At 45.1% G+C, this 22,921-nt stretch overlaps 1 protein-coding gene across 1 annotated transcript in view; it reads left to right on the top strand.

Moving 5' to 3' along the window:
* Positions 1 to 22,921, top strand: part of SH3PXD2A (SH3 and PX domains 2A) — a 261,997-nt gene that overhangs the window by 130,193 nt on the left and 108,883 nt on the right. The window contains exons 4-5 of the mRNA XM_006831315.1: positions 9,044 to 9,120; positions 22,032 to 22,123. Of these exons, the coding sequence (XP_006831378.1) occupies positions 9,044 to 9,120; positions 22,032 to 22,123 (169 nt within the window). The remainder of the gene's footprint in view (positions 1 to 9,043; positions 9,121 to 22,031; positions 22,124 to 22,921) is intronic.

The following is a 22,921-nucleotide window of genomic DNA, read 5'->3' as shown; positions in this document are numbered from 1 at the left end:
CAGGAAAGGTGTGTTTCAAGGTTGTATCCTTTCACCATATTTATTGAAGCTACCCGTTTGGGGTATTTTTGTTATTGCAGTACTAGATATTGGAGTACTATCTGTATGCTGAGCAAATAATCTGAGATGATAGATTATATAAAGAAGAATATGCTGTCAGGATTGGGGGAAGAGTCATTAATCATCTGCAATGTGAAGATGATACAACCTTGCTTGCTGAAAGTGAAGTGGACTTACTGATGAAGATCCACTATAGCCTTTGGTATGGATTGAACCTCTGTAAAGAAAACAAAAATCCTCACCACTGGACCAATAAATAACATCATGATAAATGCAGAAAAGATTGGACTGGTCAAAGACTTCATTTTACATGAATCCACAATGAACACTTTTTCAATCAGCAGTCAAGAAATCAAACGATGTACTGCATTAGGCAAATCTGCTGCACAAGACCTCTTTGAAGTGTTCAAAAGCAAAAATATCACTTTGAGGACCAAGGTGCACCTGACCCAAGCCATGGTATTTTCAATTGCCTCATATACATGTGAAGGTTGGACAATAAATACAGAAGACCACAGAAGAATTCATGCATTTGAGTTATGAAGTTGGAGAAGAATATTGAAAGTACTGTGGGCGGTCAGAAGAATAAACAAATCTGTGTTGGAAGAAGTACATCCAAAATGTCCCTTGGAAGCCAGGATGGCTACACTTTGTCTCTCATACTTTGGACATGTTGTCAAGAGGGACCAGTCCCTGGAGAAGTACATCATGCTTGGTAAAGTGGAGGATAAGCAAAAAAGAGGAAGACCCCAAACAATATGGATTGGCACAGTAACAGCAGCAATGGGCTCAAGCATAACAATTGTGAGGATGGCACAGGACCAGGCAGGGTTTTGTTCTGTTGGGCATAAGGTCACTATGAGTCTGAACCAACTCCATGGCACCTAACAATAACACACCATCCTTAATCCTGCCACCATCCTGATCCAGTTTATGGGAAATTCCTAGGGTGTGACATGCAACACCTTTTATCTTGCAAAAGGAAAGAGACTTGATTAGAGACAGAGAGACCTACAACCACCAAGATATAATAGCTGGGAGTGGAGTGTGTCCTTTGGACTTAAGGAAAGTTCACTGTGAAGTTCCTAGGTCTAGGGGAAGATTGATGCCAAGAAGTATGGAGATAGAATCCTGGGCTTACAGATGCTGAAAGGAGACAGGAACTGACAAAGAGTAAGCCGTCCCCAGGAGCCAGCATGCTGAATTTGGATATTTAGCTTCCTAAACTGTGAGAGAATAAATTTCTGGTTGTTAAAGTCATTCACTTGTGTTATTTCTGTTAAAGCAACATTAGACTACTAAGACAGCCATTTGCAAGTTCCCATATAGTTGAACATAAATCAGACAAGATCTTTGCCACTACATAAAAAGCACTGTCCTTCCTCCATTGTCATCATGTTGTTTTAAAGCCTCATTTAATGTTCATATTTCTGGTGACATTCTTCTGCTATAAAACAATAGACTTTTGTCTATAGCTGTTCTCACTTCCTTGTGAGCCCTCACCAGAATTGCTTTTGATGTCAATAATTCTACCAACAACCTAGGTTTTTACTATTAGGTGCCTTACAACATTTCTAGCCTCTCCTCATTAACCAATTCCAAAACCACTTTGACATTATGTGTTAGAACAGCAGTGCACTCTCAGTACCAAATTCTGTCTTCGGTATCTAGTACTGCAATAACAAAAATGCCCCAAATGGGTGGCTTCAACAAACAGAAATGTATTTTCTCACAGTTTGTTCGTTGTTGTTCTACTGTGGCTCATAGTCACCCTGTTCAGAACAGAACGATCCAAACATGGTGCCCTTCTTCAGGTACTGGTCCCTCCTGACAATATGTCCAAACTATTTGAGACAGAGTCTCTCCTTCCTCACTTCTAAGGGGTATTCTTGTTGTACTTCTTCCAAGACAAATTTGTTTGTTCTTCTGGCAGTCCATGGTTACTTTAAATATTTTCACCAACGCCATAATTCAAAGCTATCAATTCTTCTCCAGTCAGACTTATTCATATTGTCCATCTTTCACATGCATATGAGGTGACTGAAAACACCATGGCTTGGGTCAGGCACATCTTAGTCCTCAAAGTGACCTTGTTCTTTAACACCTAGAAGAGTTCTTTTGTAGCAGATTTGCTCAACTGGCACTTCCATGAGCATTGATTGTGGATCAAATTAAAATGAAATCCTTGACAATTTAAGTCTTTTCTCCATTGATCATAATGCTTTTTATTGGTCTAGTTGTGAGGATTTATGTTTTCTTTACACTGAAGTACAATCCATACTGAAGGCTATATTCTTTGATCTTCATCAGCAAGCGCTTCGTGTCCACTTCATTTTCATCAAGAAAGGTTGTATCATCTGCATATCACAGGTTATTAATCCAATGCTGATGTCACATTCTTTTTCATATAGCCAAGCTTCTCAGATTATTTGCTCAGCATACAGATTGAATAAGTATGGATACAACCCTGACACACACCTTTTCGGATGTTAAACCAAGTAGTATCCTCTTGTTCTATTTGAATGACTGTGTCTTGGTCTATGTACAGGTTCTTCATGGACACAACTGTTCTGGAATCCCCATTCTTTGCAATGTTACCCATAGATTGTTGTGATCCATAGTTGAATTCTTTTTACATAGTCAGTAAAACACAAGTAAACATCTTTCTGGCATTCTCTGCTTTCAGTCAAGATCTATCTTATGTCAGCAATAACATCCCTCATTCCGTATCGTCTTCTGAATCCAGCTTGAATTTCTGGCACATCTCTGTCGATGTACTGCTGCAACCATTTTTGAATTATCTTCAGCAAAATTTTACTTGTGTGTTATATTAATGATAGTGTTCAATCATTTCTGCATTCTGTTGGGTCACCTTTCTTTGAAAAGGGCACAGATATGGACCTCTTCCCATCAGTTAGCCAGGTAACTGTCTTCCAAATTTCTTGACATAGACTAGTGTTTCCAGCACTGCATCAGTTTGCTGAAACAATTCAATTAGTATTCCATCAATTCCTGGAGCCTTGTTTGTTGCTAATGACTGCAGTGCAGCTTGGACTTCTTCCCTCAATACCACTGGCTCTTGATCATACGCTACCTGCTGAAATTGTTGACAGTCTTTCCATTCTTTTTGGTTTCGTGACTCTGCATATTCCTTCTGTCTTCTTTTGATGCTTCGTGCACCATTCAATATTTTGCCCATTGTTGTTGTTGTTTGTTAAGTGCCGTCAAGTCAGTTCCTTCCCATAGTGATCTGTATAGGGTTTTCAAGGAGCAGCTGGTCAGCTTGAACAGCCGATCTTGTGGTTCTGTGCTTTTCCTACAGCGCCACACCAGGACTCCATTTTGCTCATAGAATCCTTCAAAATTGCAAGTCAAAGTTTGACGTTTCTTTAGTTCTTTCAGCTTGAGAAATGCAGAACATGTTCTTCCCTTTTGGTTTTCTAATTGCAGGTCTTTGCATATTTCATTATAATACTTTATCTTCTTGAACTGTCCTTTGAAATTTTCTAATCAGATATTTTACTTTATTTCTTTCATTCACTTTAGCTACTCTACCTTCAAGAGCAAGTTTCAGAGTTTGTTCTGACACCCACTTTGGTCTTTCTTTCCTGTCATTTTAATGATCTTTTGCTTTCTTCATGTATGATGATCTTGATGTCATCCCACAACTTTTCTGGTGTTATTTCATTAGTATTCAGTGCATCAAGTCTGTTCTTGAGATGGTCTCTAAATTCAGGTAGGATATACTCAAGGTTATATTTTGACTCTTGTGGAGTTGTTTTAATTTTCTTCATCTTCAACCTGAACTTGCATCTGAGCAATTCAATTGATAGTCTGTTCCACAGTTAGCCCTTGACCTTGTTTTGACTCATCTCTTCTCACAGGTGTAGTCAGTTTGATTCCTGTGTCTTCCATCTGGAGAAATCCATGTGTACAGTCACAGTTTATGTTCTTGATAAAGGTATTTGCAATGAATAAGTTGTAGGTCTTATAAAATTCTGCCACAGTTTATGTTCTTGATAAAGGTATTTGCAATGAATAAGTTGTAGGTCTTACAAAACTCTGTCATGTGATCTCCAGCATCATCTCTTTCACCAAGATCATACTTTGCAACTACTGATCCCTCTTTCCTGTTTCCAGTTTTTGAATTCCAGTCACCAGTAATTATCAGTGCATCTTGATTGCATGCTTGATCAATTTCAGACTACGAAAGTTCGTAGAATTCTTCAATTTCTTAATCTTTGGCTTTGGTGGTTGGTACACAGATTTGAATAATACTTGTATTAACTGGTCTTCCTTGTAGGTGTATAGATAATACCCTATCACAGATAGTATTGTACTTCAAGCTCTATGTCTTGAAATGTTCTTTTTGATGATGAATGTGACACATGCTTCTTGAATCTGTAACTCCAAGCATAGTAAACCATATGATTAACCAATCCAGAATGGCCAGAACATGTCCATTTCAACTCACTAATGCCTGGGACATTGATCTTTGTGCATTCCATTTCATTTTTTGACAATTCCCAATTTTCCTAGATTCATACTTTGTACATTCCATGTTCTGATTATTAATGGATGTTTGCAGCTATTTCTTCTCCTTTTGACCCATCAGCAAATCAAGGTCCTGAGAGCTTTGCTCCATCCGCATCATTAAGATCAACTCTGCTTTGAGAAAACAGCCCTTCCTCAGGTGTATTTTGAGTGCCTTCCAACCTGAAGGCCTCACTTTCTGGCAGTATATCAGAAAATGTTTAGCTGCTATTCATAATGTTTTCAGGAGCCAGTCCCTCAGAAATGGACTGCCTAGTTCTTCTTCCTAGTGTGTTCTTAGTCTGGGAGCACCTCTGAAACCTGTCCCCCATGGGTGTCCCTGCTGGGATTTGAAACACTAGTGACATACTTGCAGCATCACAGCAACATTCAAGCTCCCAGAGTGGACAGCACACTAACGGACATACATGGTCTCACAGTCTAGGAGGCTGGGAATCTGAACCCAGGGCACCAGATGTAGGGAAGGCCTTCTAGCTGTTGGCTTTGGGTTGTCGTATTGTTATGTGTCTTCGAGTCAGTTCCAACTCATAACAACTCTGTATGGGTTTTCCAAGGCTGTAAATCTTTACAGGAACAGAAACACTCATCTTTTTTCCGCAGAGCAGCTAATAATTTTGAACTACTGACCTTGTGGTTAGCAGCACAACACATAACCCACTACACCACCATGCCTCTTTGTTGGCAGTGGGAAGAGGTCCTTATTCCTTGACTCCATGTGGCATAGTGTCTCTTTCCCCTTGCCGCCGTGTACTAGTTTGCTTGCTTCATTTCTGTTATCTCCAATGAGATTAGCTCAAGATATGCGCTGCATTAATCTTTCCTCATTAGCGTAACGAAGACAAGCCATTGCCAAATGGCATTATAACCACAAGCATAAAAATTAGTCTTTCAACACATCTTTTTGGAAGACAAAATTCAATCCATACCACTGGGTTTAGTCAGCCTCTAGCTCTTGACAGATAACCAGCTTCGGGAGAAGGCCCAGAATTCCAGCTCCAGAGCAGCTTGTCATTTGGTCCGTCCTAAGAGCAGGACTTGTCATGCTATGCATTTATTTTTATACAACATCCCCATGGCCACTCACATATGCTCCTGCACTGTGCAAGCAATAAAGTGACAACCATAAAAGGGTAGGAGGCAAAGAGGCAGGGAATACCAAATCTGTGACATCTTCCCCCAACTTAAAGGCAGCCGGCTCCAGAGTCTCGATAAATCATGTTTTATCTCCTTTCAAGAAGAATACACGGCAGGCAGAGCCGATTTATCTTAATGATACTGTTCAGTCTGCAAAGTGTTGTCTCTCTGACATGGAGCTGGCTCCTCTTCTAGACTTCAGAAATAAAAGGAGGGCATGCTGGCTTGAGGAACATTCTAGGAGAAGAAAGTGAATGAACCAGGGAGGATGTGCTGAGTATCTGCTGTATATAAAACCCCGTGCTAAGTGCAGTGTGGCGGAGACAGGAGGAATGGGCTGCGGTATTTGGAGAGATGAGAGATACAGATAGGAAACAAGTCACACATAAGGTGTTGCAGTTGATGTTCCACTGACTGACTTAAGCAGGGCTGGTGACTTTGTGCCTCTGGTGACAGGGAAGTCAGGGATGGTTGTAGCAGCTGCTTTCATTGCTCCCTCACAGGCCTTCCCCACTACCCCCCTCCCCTCTACCTACCATAGGCTGTTTTACTGGAACTAGGTGGCCAGAGCAATGGGCTGAATGAAGCATAACAATTGTGAGGCTGGCGCAGAACCGGGCAGGGTTTCGTTCTGCTCTGTTGTGCATAGAATTGCTATGAGTCGGAACGCACTCAACAGCACGTAACAAACAAAGGTGACCTGAGCGGGGAGCCCTGGTATAGTGCTGTAGGATAAACACAGAACCACTAACCTCAAGGTTGGTGAATTAAACCTACCAGCTGCTCCCTGGAAACCCTATACAGGGTTACTGTTGGCAGCACTTAAACAAGGTGACCGGAGGGCTTTATTTTGCCCATGGAAGCACACTTAGTCAGAGGGCCATAGAGTTAATGACCTTGGATGTAGTCCTCAGTGACAACCATGGGGAGTTAGTAGATAAATATCCTAGATATTTATTTAGTTGGTAGATAAATAACTTCCCTTAGTGGGGCTACTTCCAAATTGTGTTCTACATCATTTCCCAGAATTTCCTAACAGCACTGCGCTCCAATTGCCCACAGAAATTAACTAACCTGGTAATACTTCCATTCCTTCTCTTCCTTCCCCACTCCCAGTGGTAGTTTCTGGGATCATCTCTCAAGTAAATAGCTTGCACTCAAATCTTGGGATCTGCTTATGGGGGGAACATCTAAACTGAGGTAGTGGACTTCCTTATGACTTCACTTGGACTGGCCAGAAGCAGCTCATGTGGACTGACATGTAGTACATGTATTTGTTCACATACAGTGAAATTACATTAATTAAAACTTCTTTAGGGCAAGTGATGGAAATGCATTCCTAACTGGTTCACGTTAAGAAAGAGAATTGTATTGTTTTATGCAGGCAGACCCTAGATTCAGGAACTCTGTCCATCTGCTCAGTGTTGAAGGAATCTGCATCTTGCCATGACTGGGTTCTTCTTTGCAATCACTCAAGAAGCATTTGTTGAGCACCTACCAGGTCCCAGCCATGGTTCCTTCTTCTCAGTGGATTTTTTCCTTAGGCAATAATAAAATTGACTAGAAGCTCCTTAAGATGCCTTGATGGTGCAGTTATTAAGCACTCAGCAGCTAACCTAAAGTTTGGCAGTTCAAACCCGATGGGGGCAGAATTATTCTGCCCTACAAGCTCTCTGTAAGCTGGAACTGACTCGGCAGCAATAGGCTTTCGACCTAGCAGTCTAACAACCGTAGAAGATATAGGGCACTGGCAGAAGCCTCCGGGCTGACTCTCATTGGCCAATATTGGGTCCCCATCCCATCCCTGAGCCAGTCGCTGTGACTCTGGCTCACTAGGCTGGGTCACATGCCTAGCCTTGTTGCTAGGGGCTATGGTTAGCTCTCTTCAAACTAAAAGAACTGAGAATGGAGGAGGGAGACTCTTCAGAGGCAAATTGTTGGCCTTGGACAATGGAAAGAAACATTGGTTAAGCATTGGCACATGAACTGAAAGGGTGGCACCTGGAATCCGGCATCTGCTCCAAGGGAGAAAGATGAGGCAGTTTGCTTCTGTGAAGATTTCCAGCCTCCGATGGGGCAGTTCTACTCTGTCCTGTAAAGTCACTGTGCGTTAGAATCTACTTGATGGCAGTAGGCTTCATTTGGGTTGGGTTTGGATAGTGGTTGTTACAGCTCTGAAGTAAGCACTTAACCATGGGCCAGGTTCCATGGATTTTAGATGAATCTGACAGGCCCGGGGGGGGGGGGCTGCCCAATAACTAGCTCACTAACACACAGCAGAATACGGTGAGAACCTTGGTGGTGGTGGTGTTAAGTGCCGTTGAGTCGATTCCGACTCACAGTGACCTTGTGTAGAGTTTTTGAGGAGCGGCTGATGAGCTTGAACCACTGACCTTGCAACTTTGCAGCCCAGTGCATTAACCCTCAATGCCACACCAGAACTCTGGCGAGGACCTCAGGAGAAGACAGAGTATGTGGATGTCCTGCAGAGAGAGATTACCCCCAGCTCAGCCAGTTAAGGAAGATCTTCTGGAAGGAGACGTAGGCCCTGGATATTGATGTCACTGGCTCTAGAAATGTCAGCTGTGGAAAGCTGTGACCATCAGATTGAGGAGTTTGGATTCTAAATTTAACAACTGTAAAGGACTATGCATTGAACTATTTGTTTTCACTGAGTTTGCCAAGCTTGGAAGTGGCTGCTGATAAGTTTTGAGGGGCTAGCATCTCCTACCACCCAGCCCCAACCTATAGAAGGATTTGCCAGCCCAGCTGGCCAGTGCCAGAGTCTGGGGAACAGTCAGGCTGGGGCAGCCAGGCTTCTTTTAGCTTGTGCTGCCCTAGAAATAGCCACCCACCTAAACTAAGAATAGGAATTCCTGCCTGGCTGGTAGAAACAAATGCAGATTTCTCAAGGAAGGAGGGGCCTGAAAACAAAAATCAGTGTGTAGGCTGGGCCATCCTTCATGTTTATTTGTGAGGTCACTTGAGAGCCACGCCTATGTCAGATCATTGATCCTACCTTAGACCCAGACAAGGTAAATTGGTCAAGTTGTTTATGGAAGCCCAAGATGGCTGCCTCCAAAGTTTCTCCTCTGCCAGAGAGGTCTCAGGCCCTCAGCCTTGAACGTCTGCTGCCCCTCAGGAGAGGTGACCACTACTCTCTTGTCTCCTTGACATTGGGCCAAAGTGGTCTAAGGAGCTGGGGGCCAAGACACAAGGGAGTGAGAGATGGGGTTCCTGGCCCCTTTGACAGATTTGCCTGAAACAACCCAGCTCATGATCATTTCTCTTTTAGGCAAGATCCTCTTCCGGAGAAGCCACATCCGGGATGTAGCTGTGAAGAGACTGAAGCCCATCGATGAATACTGCCGGGTAAGTGTGTGTCTGCCTGTCTGGGAGTCTGTCCATTTGTGAAGGAGACTGTCTATACAATGTTATGACTTAGCAAACTTGTCCTAAGATCTGGTGTTTCCTACCAGACAGGTGGGAGTGGTGTCTCTTGGGGAGAGGTCGCCCCTGGACTGGCCCACCCTCTGAGGTACCAGGGCCTCAGGCTCACCTGAAGTCCTTTCAGACAAGCTCAGGTTTTCAAAATGCCGCTCCAAACCCCTTCTGCTAAAGGGGTTCTGTATGTGGTGTTCTATAGGCACAGGAGAATTATTCCTCAGAATTCTTTAGGGGACGTGGTTGGAATCAGCTCTGGGCTTAACAGCATTTGCAAGTCACCTGTGTTTGTTCACATAAACCCCTAGAAATGCAAATATTCATATACACATCTATAGCTGCAAATGTGCACGCACGCACACAAGCCCACGTTCAAATAGTCAGTGGTAAAGAACAGACAGAACGACAGCTATGTCCTGAGGCTGTTTGTCTTTCTACTTTGATCAGACCTAGGACTGTTGGCATAGTGGTTACAAATCATGCTGCGAACCTCAGGGTCAGCAGTTCGAAACTACCAGCTGCTCCATGGGAGAAAGATGAGGCGTTCTGCTTCCATAAAGATTTACAGCCTCGGAAACCCTGTACAGGGTCGCTATGAGTCGGAACTGACTCCACGGTACTTAACAACAACAAGAAGGACTATTGCAGTGAGTCTGTTCACTGTCCTCTTCACATAGCCTCTGGATACTCAGCTGCCTGAGCCCAAACCTCTGACTAGCTGTGTGAACACAGACAAGTTACTTAACTTCTCTGAGCCCCCGTTTCCACAACTATATAATCAGGAGAGACCGGTGCCAAGAATGGAATGAAATGGCCTATGTAGAGACAACAGGCCAATGCCTGGCACAGTGGACACATTCAGTAAATGCTAAGCTCTATGTTGTTGTTATTATTACAAGGTGCAAACGACTTAAAGTTAACTACTGGTCACCCCTAGCTGTAATGGAGATGGAATTTGTTAGTTAAATAAGACCTACTGTGAAGAGCTCTGGTAGCGTAGTGGTTACGAATCGGGCTGTGAACCTTAAGGTCAGTGGTTCGAGACTACCAGCCGCTCCGTGGGAGAAAGATGAGGCTTTCTACTCCCGTAAAGATTTACACCCTCGGAAACCCTGTACAGGGTCGCTATGGGTCAAAACTGACTCAACGGCACTTAACAACAACAACTGTGAAGTCTGGCTCAAGAATCTTGAGGAGAGGCAGGTATGGTATAATGTTTTATTACAACCAGGATGAGTTGGGGTAAAATCTCAGTGCCCCACTTGCTAGCTGTGTGAGCTTAGGGAAATTGCTGTACCTCTCTGAGCCCCAGTTTCCTCATCTGTAAAATGGGGATAAAGAAAACTTTCTCACAAGCTTCTTTAAAAGGATTGAGTGGGAGAACATGTATCAGTATTTTGTTAACTTCTGAAATGCTCCGTACTGACTCAGGAGGTCTCTTATTGCTCTAATCTTTTATAAATCTGTATCATAATGCTTGGCAATAAAAATGTTCAAATACGGACCAAATTGCTAACTGTAATAACTCTTTTTCCTAAGTATTTAGGAAGACAAACCATTTTCTGTTGAGTCAATTCCAACTTGTAGCAACCCCATGTATGTCAGAGGAGAACTATACTCCCACAGAGTTTTCAGTGGTTGAATTTTTGGAAGTAGATCACCAGGTCTTTCTTCCAAGGCACTTCTTGGTTAGCAGCCAAGTCGATTGTTTGCTCCACCTAGGGACTCCCATAGAAAACAAATGCTCCCATAGTCTCGCCAGTGAGCAGGAGTTTGATTATTAGTGGTTGAGAGTTAAATTTTTTTCTAAAAGGTACCCCAGTGATAGATCTCCTTCAAGCTAGAAGTTCCTCTTTTTCAGATCAATATTAATTTTCTTCCTTAAAGGATATTTATTCGCTTGATTCTAGCTCAATTGATGGCTGTAGGCAGAGCTTTCATTTTTCTTTATATATTTCCCAAGAAGTTAAATAAATGGACGAATCTACTGGAGGAGGGGGCAGAGAGTGGGAGGGAGCTTTCTCCAGTTAGGATTTATGGCTCAGGTCAGCCTGGGCCTCCCTGCTCTGCTGGGGCCAAGGCATGTGCAGTTGGGCGCTGTGGAAATGCTGTCTTCTGAATCATCCGGAGGAGGAAGCCGATAGCATCTTATCTCTTAGGGTCAGACTTTGCACAGGACTCCTGAATTTGGATCAGACTCAGTGGGGTTGTGGGGTCTCAGTGCTGCTGCTGGTGGCTGGAGAGCCACTAAGTGGGGTCTGCAAGGGGAGGGGCCTCCTTACCTTATTAGCATGTACAGGCCACCTCAAAGCCAGGTGTGGTGATTCACGCTGAGGTTGGGGTAGGGGGTGTGGGAGGAAGGAGAGGGCAGTGCAGAACTAGAACTTTGTCATCTGTGCTCTTCTTGTCTGAGAGACCAGCTGAATTTGGAATGGCTATGACCTGGCCACTGCCATCCAGCATCGCAGTTCACACTCGGCCACCAAACAGGCAACATTCACTCAGCATCACTGCTACCCACAGCCATGGGCCCATGTTAGTGTGCCATGGGCAGTCCTGCCCTTGTCTGTACCCGCCCTTGAACCCATGCCCCTGGGACCCTCCTGAGTCTTGCCTTACAGTCCCACGTATCTGCCGCTCTGCTTGACTTACCAGCATCGCCTTCCTTGGACTCCACAGACAAACATGGGCCCAGAGTCTGGGGTTTCCTGGGGATTCACATGCATCCAAAATTGTGCAACTGGTTTTACGCTCAGAGCAGCCAGCTCCTCTGCGAAGACCCAGATGTGGGCCCTTCAGGCTCCCTGCCTTTCCAGTCAGCCTTTCCTCTGCCTGATGGTGGCCTCAGTCCAAAGCTCTGTGCTCCTTTTAAATGTACATGGAGCAGATTGGATGAGCGTCACGGAAAATATACAGAGTGCCGGCCCAGGTGATCGTTTAACGTGGCACTTGAGGGCCGGGTGTGTATCGAGAGGGGTTGCAAAGGCATTTCTTTAACTCCATAAATTAATTTAATGGGCAACATGGTTCTGCGGTTCGTATTTAATGGTTCTGTGGCCTCCACAAGTTGAAGGCTTTCATCTTCCTCACAATCATGCGCTATACTGTGGGGCTCAGGTTAACAATTTTTATAAGTGACTCCATTTACCTTCTTCCTGTGTGTGAAATACATGTTTTCAGTGTTTGTCCAGTGGATAAAATAAATATCCCTGGGGGGGTGAGACAGAGTGTTTGAGAATGATTAACTCACTGTTTGCCGTGTTAATGACATTTATACAAGCCGCCACTTCCTGGTGGGTGTGACTAGACTTTTTTCTGCCCAAACAGCAGAGCTTGTTTCTCTTATTTCACTATCCATGACAGACCTGGTTTCAGGGATCAATGGCTTTCTTTGTGGTAGGTAGTCTGAGTCCAACAAGGGGGTCAGTACTGAGCAGGTTAAGGATCTCCTCACCCCTCCTTTTCTGCATCGCCCAGACCCACTCACTGTTATCCCACTTCCCAGATTAGAAAACTAAGTCTATTGTGATGTGGTGTGGTGCTACTACTCAGATGTTCCGCTTTCCTCTGTGGGATTTTTCGAGCTTGACCCAGTATTGGCTCTTGACCTTGAACAACGCAGGTTTTAACTGTTGTGTGCCATCAAGTCAGTTCTGACTCATAACAGCCCTGTATAGGGTGTCCAAGGAACAGCTGATGGGTTTGAACTGCCGACCCTGTGGTTCACAATCCATTGTTTCTCCTACAGGGCCACACCAGGAGTCCAGACTTACAGGAGGGTTTTTTTTCCTTGTTGCTCTAGCAGTGAGTTCAGTGTAGATGCTGATGTGTTTTGCATGTGTAGTCTGTCTCTCAGTTAGGAGGGATGGGAGAGATGAACTGCTCAGGTAGAGATGAAAGATGATTAGCATCACGTAGTGCTATAAGCAAGGAGCTCTGGTAGTGTCGTGGTTACGAGTCAGACTGAGAACCTCAGGGTCAGCAGTTCAAAACTACCAGCTGTTCTGCAGGAGAAAGATGAGGCTTTCTCCTCCCATAAAGATTTACAGCCTCGGAAACCTTGTACAGGGTCGCTATGGGTCGGAACCGACTCCACGGCACATTACAACAAGTGCTATAAGCAATAACACAATAGTAACAGGGGAAAGTGCTGTAGGATAAGTGCAGGACCACAAGGTTGGAGGTTCAAACTCACCAGTCACTCCTCAGAAACCCTATACTAGGTCGCTATGAGTTGGAACTGATTCTGTGGCACTTAACAACAACAACAAATGGGCTCACACTGTTCAAACCTACGTTGTTCAAGGGTCAATTGTAAAGAGAAAGGTTCATGTTGCAACCAAAACAGATTCTTTCCGGAAGCATCGGGCTTCCTAGGACCCAAAGTCATGATGTGAGAGGGTCACCTTGTTCTTGCAGTCCTCATTCTGAGCCTGGGCCAGAGTGTTTCTAATAGGGGAGACTGAGGCAGAGAGCCACGACAGCTCAATTTATGCCCTAAGTGATCTGGTGGTACTCAGGGGAAGCCAGTCAGTAGAATATTTCCATCTCCTTTGGCCCAGAGACACCCAGGAAAGGGGTTTTGTACAGGCCCTCAGAGTAGCCCCACCGCCTACAGGAATGTTGGAGTGTCCCTAAGCACCAAGGCCTGTGAGGGGCACCTGGAACTCCACCCTCTCCATAGCCCTGCAGCCACTCCCAGTAAGGCCCCCACCCCTTGGTTGGTGTTAGTCCTCTTACTGAGGACTCATTCCACTCCCAAGGCCGTCCTCCTAGAAGCCTCCTGGATCCCCAGAACACTTTGCGCAGCCTCGTGCTCTGCACACTTTCCTTCTGTAAGGAGTCCTAGTGTTGTTGTTGTTGTTGTTAAGTGCTGTCGAGTCGGTTCCGACCCATAGCAACCCTGTACAGGGTTTCCAAGGAGTAGATGGTGAGCTTGAACCACTGCCCTTGAGGTTCAAACGACTTTGCAGTCCAGCGCATTAACCCACAGCGCCACATTGGATTGCTTACCGAAAGGTTAGCATCTAATGTCAGAGTTCCCAATAAGTAAGATAAGCACAGACTTACTTGTACTTACTAATTAATCTATAGTGAATAATTGTGCATTCTTTCACCATATCAAAGGTTCTGCTTCCGGGTATGATTGGCATCTATCTGTCTGTCTTCCAGGCCCATAGCACCTTCCTACAGAATCAAAGCCTTGCTACAAATTTACAGTCTCAGACAGGGACGGAATACCTAGTCAGTACACAAGTAAGCCCATGCATATCTTGCTTATTGGACAGTCCTCCCTACCTCCATCATCTGTGTAAACCACCCCACCACCCCACTGCCCCAGGTCCCAAGGACTAGGAGCCTTTCGAAATGACTTAAATTGTGACCTGGAATTAAAGCTATTTCCATTGTAACAGGATTCTCTGCTTAGATCCTTTAGAAAAAGAGCCTCATGTTTGAAATGCTTGGAAATGTGTTGAAATATGAACTGTGTAGAAGTTTGGTGAGACCCCAGATTTCTAGATGGTAAGCTAGGGAGGACAGCCCAAGCAAGTCAGCAGCCCCCAAGAGTGGACTGGGGGGCACCATCAGAGACCCTTCCATACGCCCTCCTGCCCCAGAGCAGCTAGGCTTTTACCTAAAGATTTCCCGTGATGAGAAATTAAAACAACCTCGCTGAAAAGGGGGTAAATGTTTGATCCCATGTAAAGAGTAGGACACCCACCGTTGTTTTTCCAGATGTACAACTCTGTGTTTTGTCCCGGGCAGACAGTACCCAGAATGGTGGACTTTGCAAAGCCACTTTGTAGAGTGGTGTGATTTGTTCTGAAGTGCAGGATCTGACCACGTCTGCCTGGGCCACCTACCTGGACGCTTGCACTTTGCAAAGACCAGGCTTGTGCTGAATGTGCCTGAGGGTTCAGCCACAGGCGACACAGTCACGCACAAGCTTGTCTGATTCTCTGCCATCCAAGATGATAATATTTGGGTGCAAAGCGGTGACCTAGGCCACGGGGCTTAGAATATAGTCTTGGGGATCATGAGCTAGAGGCTTGAGGGCAGTTTAGAACTAGAGAAGGGGGAGCACTGGCTGATGACCCTTTAGTGCCTCTCTGCCAGGCACCCCCTCCAGGAAAGCCTGGGAACCCTAGTGCTACAAGCCCTTTCTCTTACCCTGTCTCTCCCGATCTTCTCTGCTAGTTTACCAGCCCCCAGGGTCACAGAAAGTCAGCACCAGAGAGGGCTAAGTCAGCTCAGTCAGCCTCCCCCAGGAACATGCTCTCAGCAGCCCCATGGGGCATGGGCTCCTCCCTGGATGCTGAGGGCTGCAAGGTCCTGCTCCCGCCAGCCCTTCTCCAATGCTGGCTCCTTCAGGCCTCTCTGACTCACCGGAGGCCAGCCCTGTTAGAACGCACAATCCGTGGATGGATCACACACATCAGTGGTGTCTGTAGTACTGTGGTGTTGCTGAGGGCTATCAAGTCGGTTGGGTGGTGCTGCAGGTTAATGCACTGGACTGCAAAGTCAGTTTGAACCACAAAGTTGGAACTATTCAAACCCACCAGATGCTCTTCAGAAACCCTATACAGTGTCGCTATGGATCAGAACCGACTCGAAGGCACTTAACAACAACAATCAAGTTGGTTCCAACTCATAGCAACCCTGTGTAGGATTTCCAAGGAGCAGCTGCTGGGTGTCTACCATGGCCCTTGCAGTTAGCAATCCAGTGCTTATCTATCCTACAGTGCCATACCAGTAACTCTGTTTGCAATACTAGAGCCACAGATCGTGCAGATGGAAAAAATTCCAGAGTGTCTCTACCCTGGATTTGCCCCAAGTGTGTTCCATGGAACAGAGCCCTGGTGGCACAGTGGTTAAGTGCTCAGCTGCTAACCAAAAGGTTAGTGGTTCAAACCTACTTAGCTGCTCTGAGGGAGAAAGATGTAAAGTTTTATAGCCTTGGGAACCCTATGGAGCAGTTATACTCTGCCTATAGGATTGCTGTGAGTCGGAATGGACTTGTAACTCATTTATGCTCTTTAGAAGCATAAATGAGAAGTTGTTTAGAAATGCAGTTCCATGGTCAAGCTGAGACAACAGGGGTTACTGGATCAGACTAAGCACAGGCTCTGGACTCAGGCAGCCTGATTCAAATCTTTGCTACTTATTAGCTGTGTGATCTTGGAGATTTACTTAACCTCTATGTGCTTTATTTTCTTCTTCTCTAAAATGGAAATGCTAGTTGTACCCATCTCTTGGTTGATAAAATGATTAAATGAGTCAATCCCTCAGGATGTCACTAAGATGAATAAATGCTTTCCCAGATAAAGTCCTCTGGCTTTCTTTGCTACATTAACGAGCATGATGAACTCCAAGACCAGGCTGGGAGATCTATCAGACACCATTCCAAATGTTCCCAGAGAATTCATCTTATCTCATGGGGTGGGTGTTGAACTTATAAACTCTCATCTCTTTTGTCCTAGAAGAAATGGCAACCAGAAAGTTTAGCAGCCCAAAGTCACACAGCAAGAGTATAATGACAAAGTTAGATCTCGAATTGAGTTCTTCTGACTCCCATTGCAGTGCTCTTTCTGGATCAAGGCTTATGTTGTTGTTTTTGTTAGGTACCATAGAGTCAGTACAGACTCATAGCAACCCTTTGTAGGGTTTCTGAGAAATGACTGGTGAGTTTGAATCGCCGACCTTGTGGTTCAAGCTGACTTTCCAGTCCAGCACATTAACCCTCAGCACCACACCAGGACTCCCTAGAATCCTTCAATATTGCAAGTGGAGGCTTGAGTTTTTTCTTCAGTTCCCTCGAGTAATGCTGAGCACGTTCTTCCCTTTGGGATTTCTAACTCCAGGTCTTTGCATATTTCATTATAATATTTGACTTTGTCTTCTCGAGCTAACCTTTAAATTTTTCTGTTCATTTCTTTTACCTCATTTATTCCTTCACTGGAGAGCAAGTTTCAGAGTCTCGCCTGACATCCATTTTGGTCTTTTCCTTCTTTCTTGTCCTGTTAATGACCTTTGGCTTTCTTCCTGTATGATGTTCTTGATGTCAATGTACAACTCTTCTGGTCTTCATTCTTCAGTGTCCAATGCATAAAATCTGTGCTTCAGATGATTGTAAATTCAGGTGGATGTGTTCAAGGTCATATTTTGACTCTCATGCGCTCGTTTTAATTTTCTTCAGCTTCAGCCTGAACTTCATATGAGCAATTGATGATCTGTTCCACAGTCTGTCCTAGCCTTGTTTGAGGTGATGAGATGGAGCTTTTCCACCATCTCTTTCCACAGATATAGTCAATTTCATTTCTGTGTATTCTATCTAATGAAGTCCATGAATATAATTGTCTTTTATGTAATTTTTAAAAAGATATTTGCAATGAAGAAAGTCATTGGTCTTGCAAAATTCTGTCATGTGATTTCCAGCATCATTTCTATCACCAAGACCATATATTCCAACTACTGATCCTTCTTCTTTGTTTCTAACCTTTGCATTCCAATCACCAATAATTATCAATACATCTTGATTGTATGTTTGATCAGTTTCAGACTGAAGAAGTTGGTAGAATTCTTCAGTTTCATCATCAATGGCTTTAGTGGTTGGTGCATACATTCGAATAATAGTGCTATTAACTGGTCTTTTTGTAGACATATGGATATTATCCTATCACAGATAGCATTGTACTTCAAGACAGATCTTGTTATGTTCTTTTTGATGCTGAATACAACACCATCCCTCTTCAATTTGTTATTCCTGGCATAGTAAACTATGTGATTGTCAGATTCAAAATGACCAATACCAGTCCATTTGAGCTCACTAATGCCTAGAATATCAATGCTTGTACATTTCATTTCATTTTTAACAATTTCCTATTTTCTTAGCTTCATATTTTGTACATTCCATGTTCTCATAATTAATGGATGTTTACAACTGTTTCTCTTTAATTTTGAGTTATATCCCATCAGCAAATGAAGGTCCCAAAGGCTTACTCCATTCGTGTCATCACGGTCAGCTCTACTTTGAGGAGGCAGCTCTTCCCCAGTCGTATTTTGAGTGCCTTCCAATCTGCGGGGTGCATCTTCTAGCACTGTATCTGACAATATTCTAGTGCTCTTGACATCATGTTTCAATATTCAGTATTCTGGTGCTGACAGTGTTCCATCTATTCATAAGGTTTTCAGTGACTGAAGTAGTCTAGCTCTCATTCTTCCTAGTCTGGCTTCATATGAAGCTCAGCTGAAACCTGTCTACTGTTGGTGACCCTGCTGTATTTTAAATACCTGGAGCCTAGCTTCCAGAATCACAGCAACACACAAGCCATCACAGTATGGCAAACTGACAGACAGGGCTTTTACTCAGTGTCAGTTACTGTGCTAGGGTCCCTACATTCATTTCCTTCTGATTCTTCTAGCAGGTAGGTGCCACATCAAGTCCACTATACTGGTCCTAATGTGGTGCTCTAGGGTAAACTCTGGACTGCTAACCACAAAGTTGGTGGTTCAAACAAACCAGCCACTCCTTGGAAACCCTACTATATAGGGTCCCCATGAGTCGGAACCAACACAACAGTACTTAACAACAACAACATACTGGGCTCAGAGAGGAGAGAGAACCTGCCCAGCATTACACAGGTAGTGAGTGACAGTCAGGATTCAAACTTACATCTACCTAGCTGGCTCGAGGGCAAAATCTTGAATGTCTAATGGCAGAATTTTAGACCTGAGCCAGGGCGGGTGCCTCAGAAAAGAGTCGCTCATCTGGTCTTCTCCCTGCTCTTCTCAGGACGGCTGAGCTCAGGGGTTCCTGGTGCTAACTATTCAGCACCCAGCTCTCCTGCCAAATGATTTTGGCCAGACTGGGCTCTGGCAGCAGCTCTGATGGAAGCTGCTCTCTGCTAAGAACCTCTTGTCAATCTGAAATCAAACCGAGTCCTCAATGCGGCTCCCCCTCAGGGCTCCCTGTTAAATAAAGATGCTGCAGTGGTTCCACCAAAAGGCCTCTTTGTCTGGGGCCCTCACAGCCCACGCGTCCTCTGCCCCCAGAATACCCGTCTCTGTCGGCATGAAGAGCCCCTCTGTTCACTGCTGGCTGCGTGGTGAACAGTGGCCTGGCCCAGGGTCTGTGCCTGGGGTGGGTGGCAGTGCAGAGCTGGGAGGGTGCTATTTCCCTGGCACCTCTCCTGACCTCCTCCTCCCCTCCCCCTGGGGGGCTCACCCTGGCGGCAACCCTCTGCACACTACCTGTGGCCCTGGTGATGGGCTCCCCACTGCCACCCGTCATCCTGAAACCTTTCCCCCAAGTCTTCCTCTCCAAACTCTACCCTTTGCTTTACACATGCCTGATTTCCTCTTCTCCTCTTTTCTTTTTTCTCCCGTCCTCTCTCCCCTCCTTCCTCAGTTTTCCCTCTTCCTTTCCTGAGGAGAAAATAGCATATACCAAACATGTTCAATGAGGGGCATGTTCCTCTCATTCCTACCATCTAAACATGGGGTTTGGATTCTACCACTTAACTCAGTCGTGGTTTCCACCCAACAAGCTCAGCGTCCCCATCGTGGAAGGAGGCAGTGGTATCTACCTCAGGGGAAATGAGGCGTCCTAGCATGAGCCTGTGTTGTCAGGGTGGTAGAAGCTGTGCCTTGCTTATCTCTCCGACACCAGGGCATAGTCCTGTGTTGGGCATACTGAAAATCCCTTACTGTTAGATGAATGGATGAGCGAAGGGACTCAGTTACTCAGTGGTAATTGATCCCCAAATGTTCATTTAATTTCCCTTATTTTCTATTTCTTGACTAATCCTGGGGAGTTCGAGGCCCTTAGAAATCCATGGGCTCTAGAAGGAAAGGCTGGGAGTTGCAGTGTTGTCTTATCTGGTTTGTCCTGGTCTTGTCACATCTTGTGCCATTTTGCCCTGAAATGAGCTTGGCGTCGTGAAGAGCCTTTCTGGTAGGAGGCCTGGTACTGGATGCCACACGGTTCTGACCAGCTCAGAGAAGAATTAAAAGTTCCCTGCCCTCTTCCTCGACATTATAATTCTACTGATGGAATCCTAGACCACATTTTTCCCCCATTATTATGTCCTATTGCTATTGGATGAACTCTGGTGTTGCACTGTGGGATAAGCATGGGACTGATCTAAACCCTCCAGCTGTTCTCGGAAGCCCTACACGGGGTCACTATGAGTCAGAACTGACTCCACGGCACACACCAGTGTTACTGGATAGTGGGCTTTCTGTACACTCATTCAGTCATTCAGTGCCAAACAGAGGAGTTGGGGATGCAGCACTCAACAATAGACTAAAACCCCTGCCTACATGGAGCTGACATTCTGGTGACGTCTTTTCTGCACTTGATAAGTGTGGGCAGGCCAAGTGGCCTCTCTGGGCCTGTTTCCTCATATGTGACACAAGAACCATCATGAGAATTCCAAGTGACTACACATCAGGCAGTGTTTCGTTCTGTGGTGCATAAGGTCGCTATGTGTCAGTACTGACTCGGTGGCATCAAACAACAACAATAGCACATGTAAAAGGACCCACCATTCTGGGCACGTGGGAGGCACTGGACGGGGTCAGTTGCACCTGGAGACAGTTCTGGTGCATGGAAACATGAGTCTGTGACAGGCTCCTGTCCAAAGTGGTTGGAACATCCTTTGGGGTTCCCTTCATGCTGTCCCTCAGCCTTGCTTTGCCGGTGTATTCTGTGTGTTTAGAGCTGGGGATCATTCCTTGCCCTCGTGTCTTTCTTTATACTGAGTTAAGAAACCCAAGGAGCTGGGTTACCCCTGGCCTCACCATGTATCTAAGGTTGTTGCATTGGGCCATGTCAGAGGTCCCAAGTGCTCTGACTGCTAGGTGTGAAGGATGAGCTGGTGTGTAGCATGAACTCTGCCCATTTCACAAAGTTCTCCAGTATCCCACCCTAATCCCTCACCCTCAACCCTCCTTGGATGACAAGCTCACAACTAGCCCACACTCTTGCTTTGACTGTTATGTTCAGTGTATGCCCACTACTCTTCTCTTTGCCTGTTCAAATCCTATAATCCCTTCCCGCCCAGCTCATCCCACACCTCTTCAGTCTATACTTCAGGTATCTTCAGCTTGGCCAAAATCTGGACCCTGCCCCTTTCCCTTGCCCTGTACATTCCAGCCACACTGACCTTCATTCAGGTCCTGAAACCACATGTTTGATCTCCCCATCCCCATCTTGCCAGTTAATTCCTACCCATCCCCATTCTCCTAAATCTTACTAAACTCTGTCATGACACCCTGTTATTTTCCTTGGTAGCAGTGATCAACTTGTCATTAAATAATCCATTATGTAGGCAGTCTTTAGGGAAGTGAAGCCCTGGTACACTAGAGTGTAAATAGTGGGAGAAAGGCTAGCAGGATTAACAGGACCTACTTGGAAGGCAGGAGAGAACATTTCAAGGTTCATGTTGAATGACTAGTTCCTGAGAGACCCAGGACCTAAGGTTTGATGGTCATTAGTTTTTGCTTGGTTAACTAATTGTTAGTTGATTGACTGGCTGGTTGGTTTGTTGAATAGTTGGCTGGAGGATTGATTGGTTGATTGACTGATTAGTTATTTTTATTACATGGCTAGATAGTTATGCATTAACCAATTGGCTTGTTGGTTAGTTGATTAGATATTTGTTTCATTAGTTGGTGAGTTGTTTAATTAGTTGGATGATTGTTTGGGTGGGTGGGTGGCATGGTTGGCATAGCCTTTAAGCTTCTCCCATCACTGTTGACCCGCATTGAACTTGCTTTCGATTTCCCTATTCCCAACCTCATCAGGCCTAATGCTGTTTCTTCCTGTCTTTCCATAGGCGCTTGTGAGGCTGCCTCCCCACATTTCACAATGTGATGAAGTCTTTCGGTTCTTTGAGGCTCGACCAGAGGATGTCAACCCCCCAAAAGAGTAAGTAGAACTTAGGCCTTTTCTTTGTGCTTAAGAGATGTGGGCCGAAGATGAGGCCAGCCCTGAAAGACTAGGATTGTGGGGACACAGGGAGAGCTATCAAGTCAAATCAGGCTAATGAATGATGAGCCAAAGACATGGGGGACCATTAATTCCCTGAATCCTACTGCCAAGCCAAAGCCGGCTCTTTATTTCCTGTCACCCAGAGTTGGCAAGTGAGGGTGTCTGTGTTTAAGGAAAGGGTTCTCTAAGGGACAGATGATACAACAGAAAATATAATGGATAGGCTAGTCATATGTTCAAGGTTAGCAGCCACTGATAATGCTACAAAGTTCCCTGCTAACATGCAGATACAGGGGCCATGTGCTGCCTGGACTAAAAGCCCGTAAAATAGCTCAGGAGTCCCAGGCAGTTACAACAGATTCTATAACTGTCATTAAAAGTAGCAATGAATATGTAAGGGGTGTTTGCCAAATGCATTTCGCCCACAGCATTTTATGACAGATGTTAGTAACCCTATTAACAGAGCAGGGAACTGAGGCCCAGTGTGATCAGGTTTTCCCAAAGTCATGCAGCTGGTTGGGCAAGGAAAATGCAAGAGACTTCTGATTCCTAGAGGCTCAGTGCTGGCTGACAAGCCCATGTCAGATCACATGATCTAACTAGGGAACCAAGCGGCAATCTTTTCTCTCTGGCATCAGGAGACTCTGGGCTTTGTAGGTTGAAATGACCTGCCCAGCTATGCTGAGTTCTCACACGTGTGCCCAAATTCCATCCTGATGGTCATTCTCATGCTCA

This window comes from Chrysochloris asiatica, unplaced genomic scaffold (assembly GCF_000296735.1).
Source record: "Chrysochloris asiatica unplaced genomic scaffold, ChrAsi1.0 scaffold00003, whole genome shotgun sequence".
Classification (NCBI taxonomy): Eukaryota; Metazoa; Chordata; class Mammalia; order Afrosoricida; family Chrysochloridae; genus Chrysochloris; species Chrysochloris asiatica.
The sequence above is the reverse complement of the archived record's forward strand: the minus strand, read 5'-3'. Positions and strand labels throughout refer to the sequence as shown.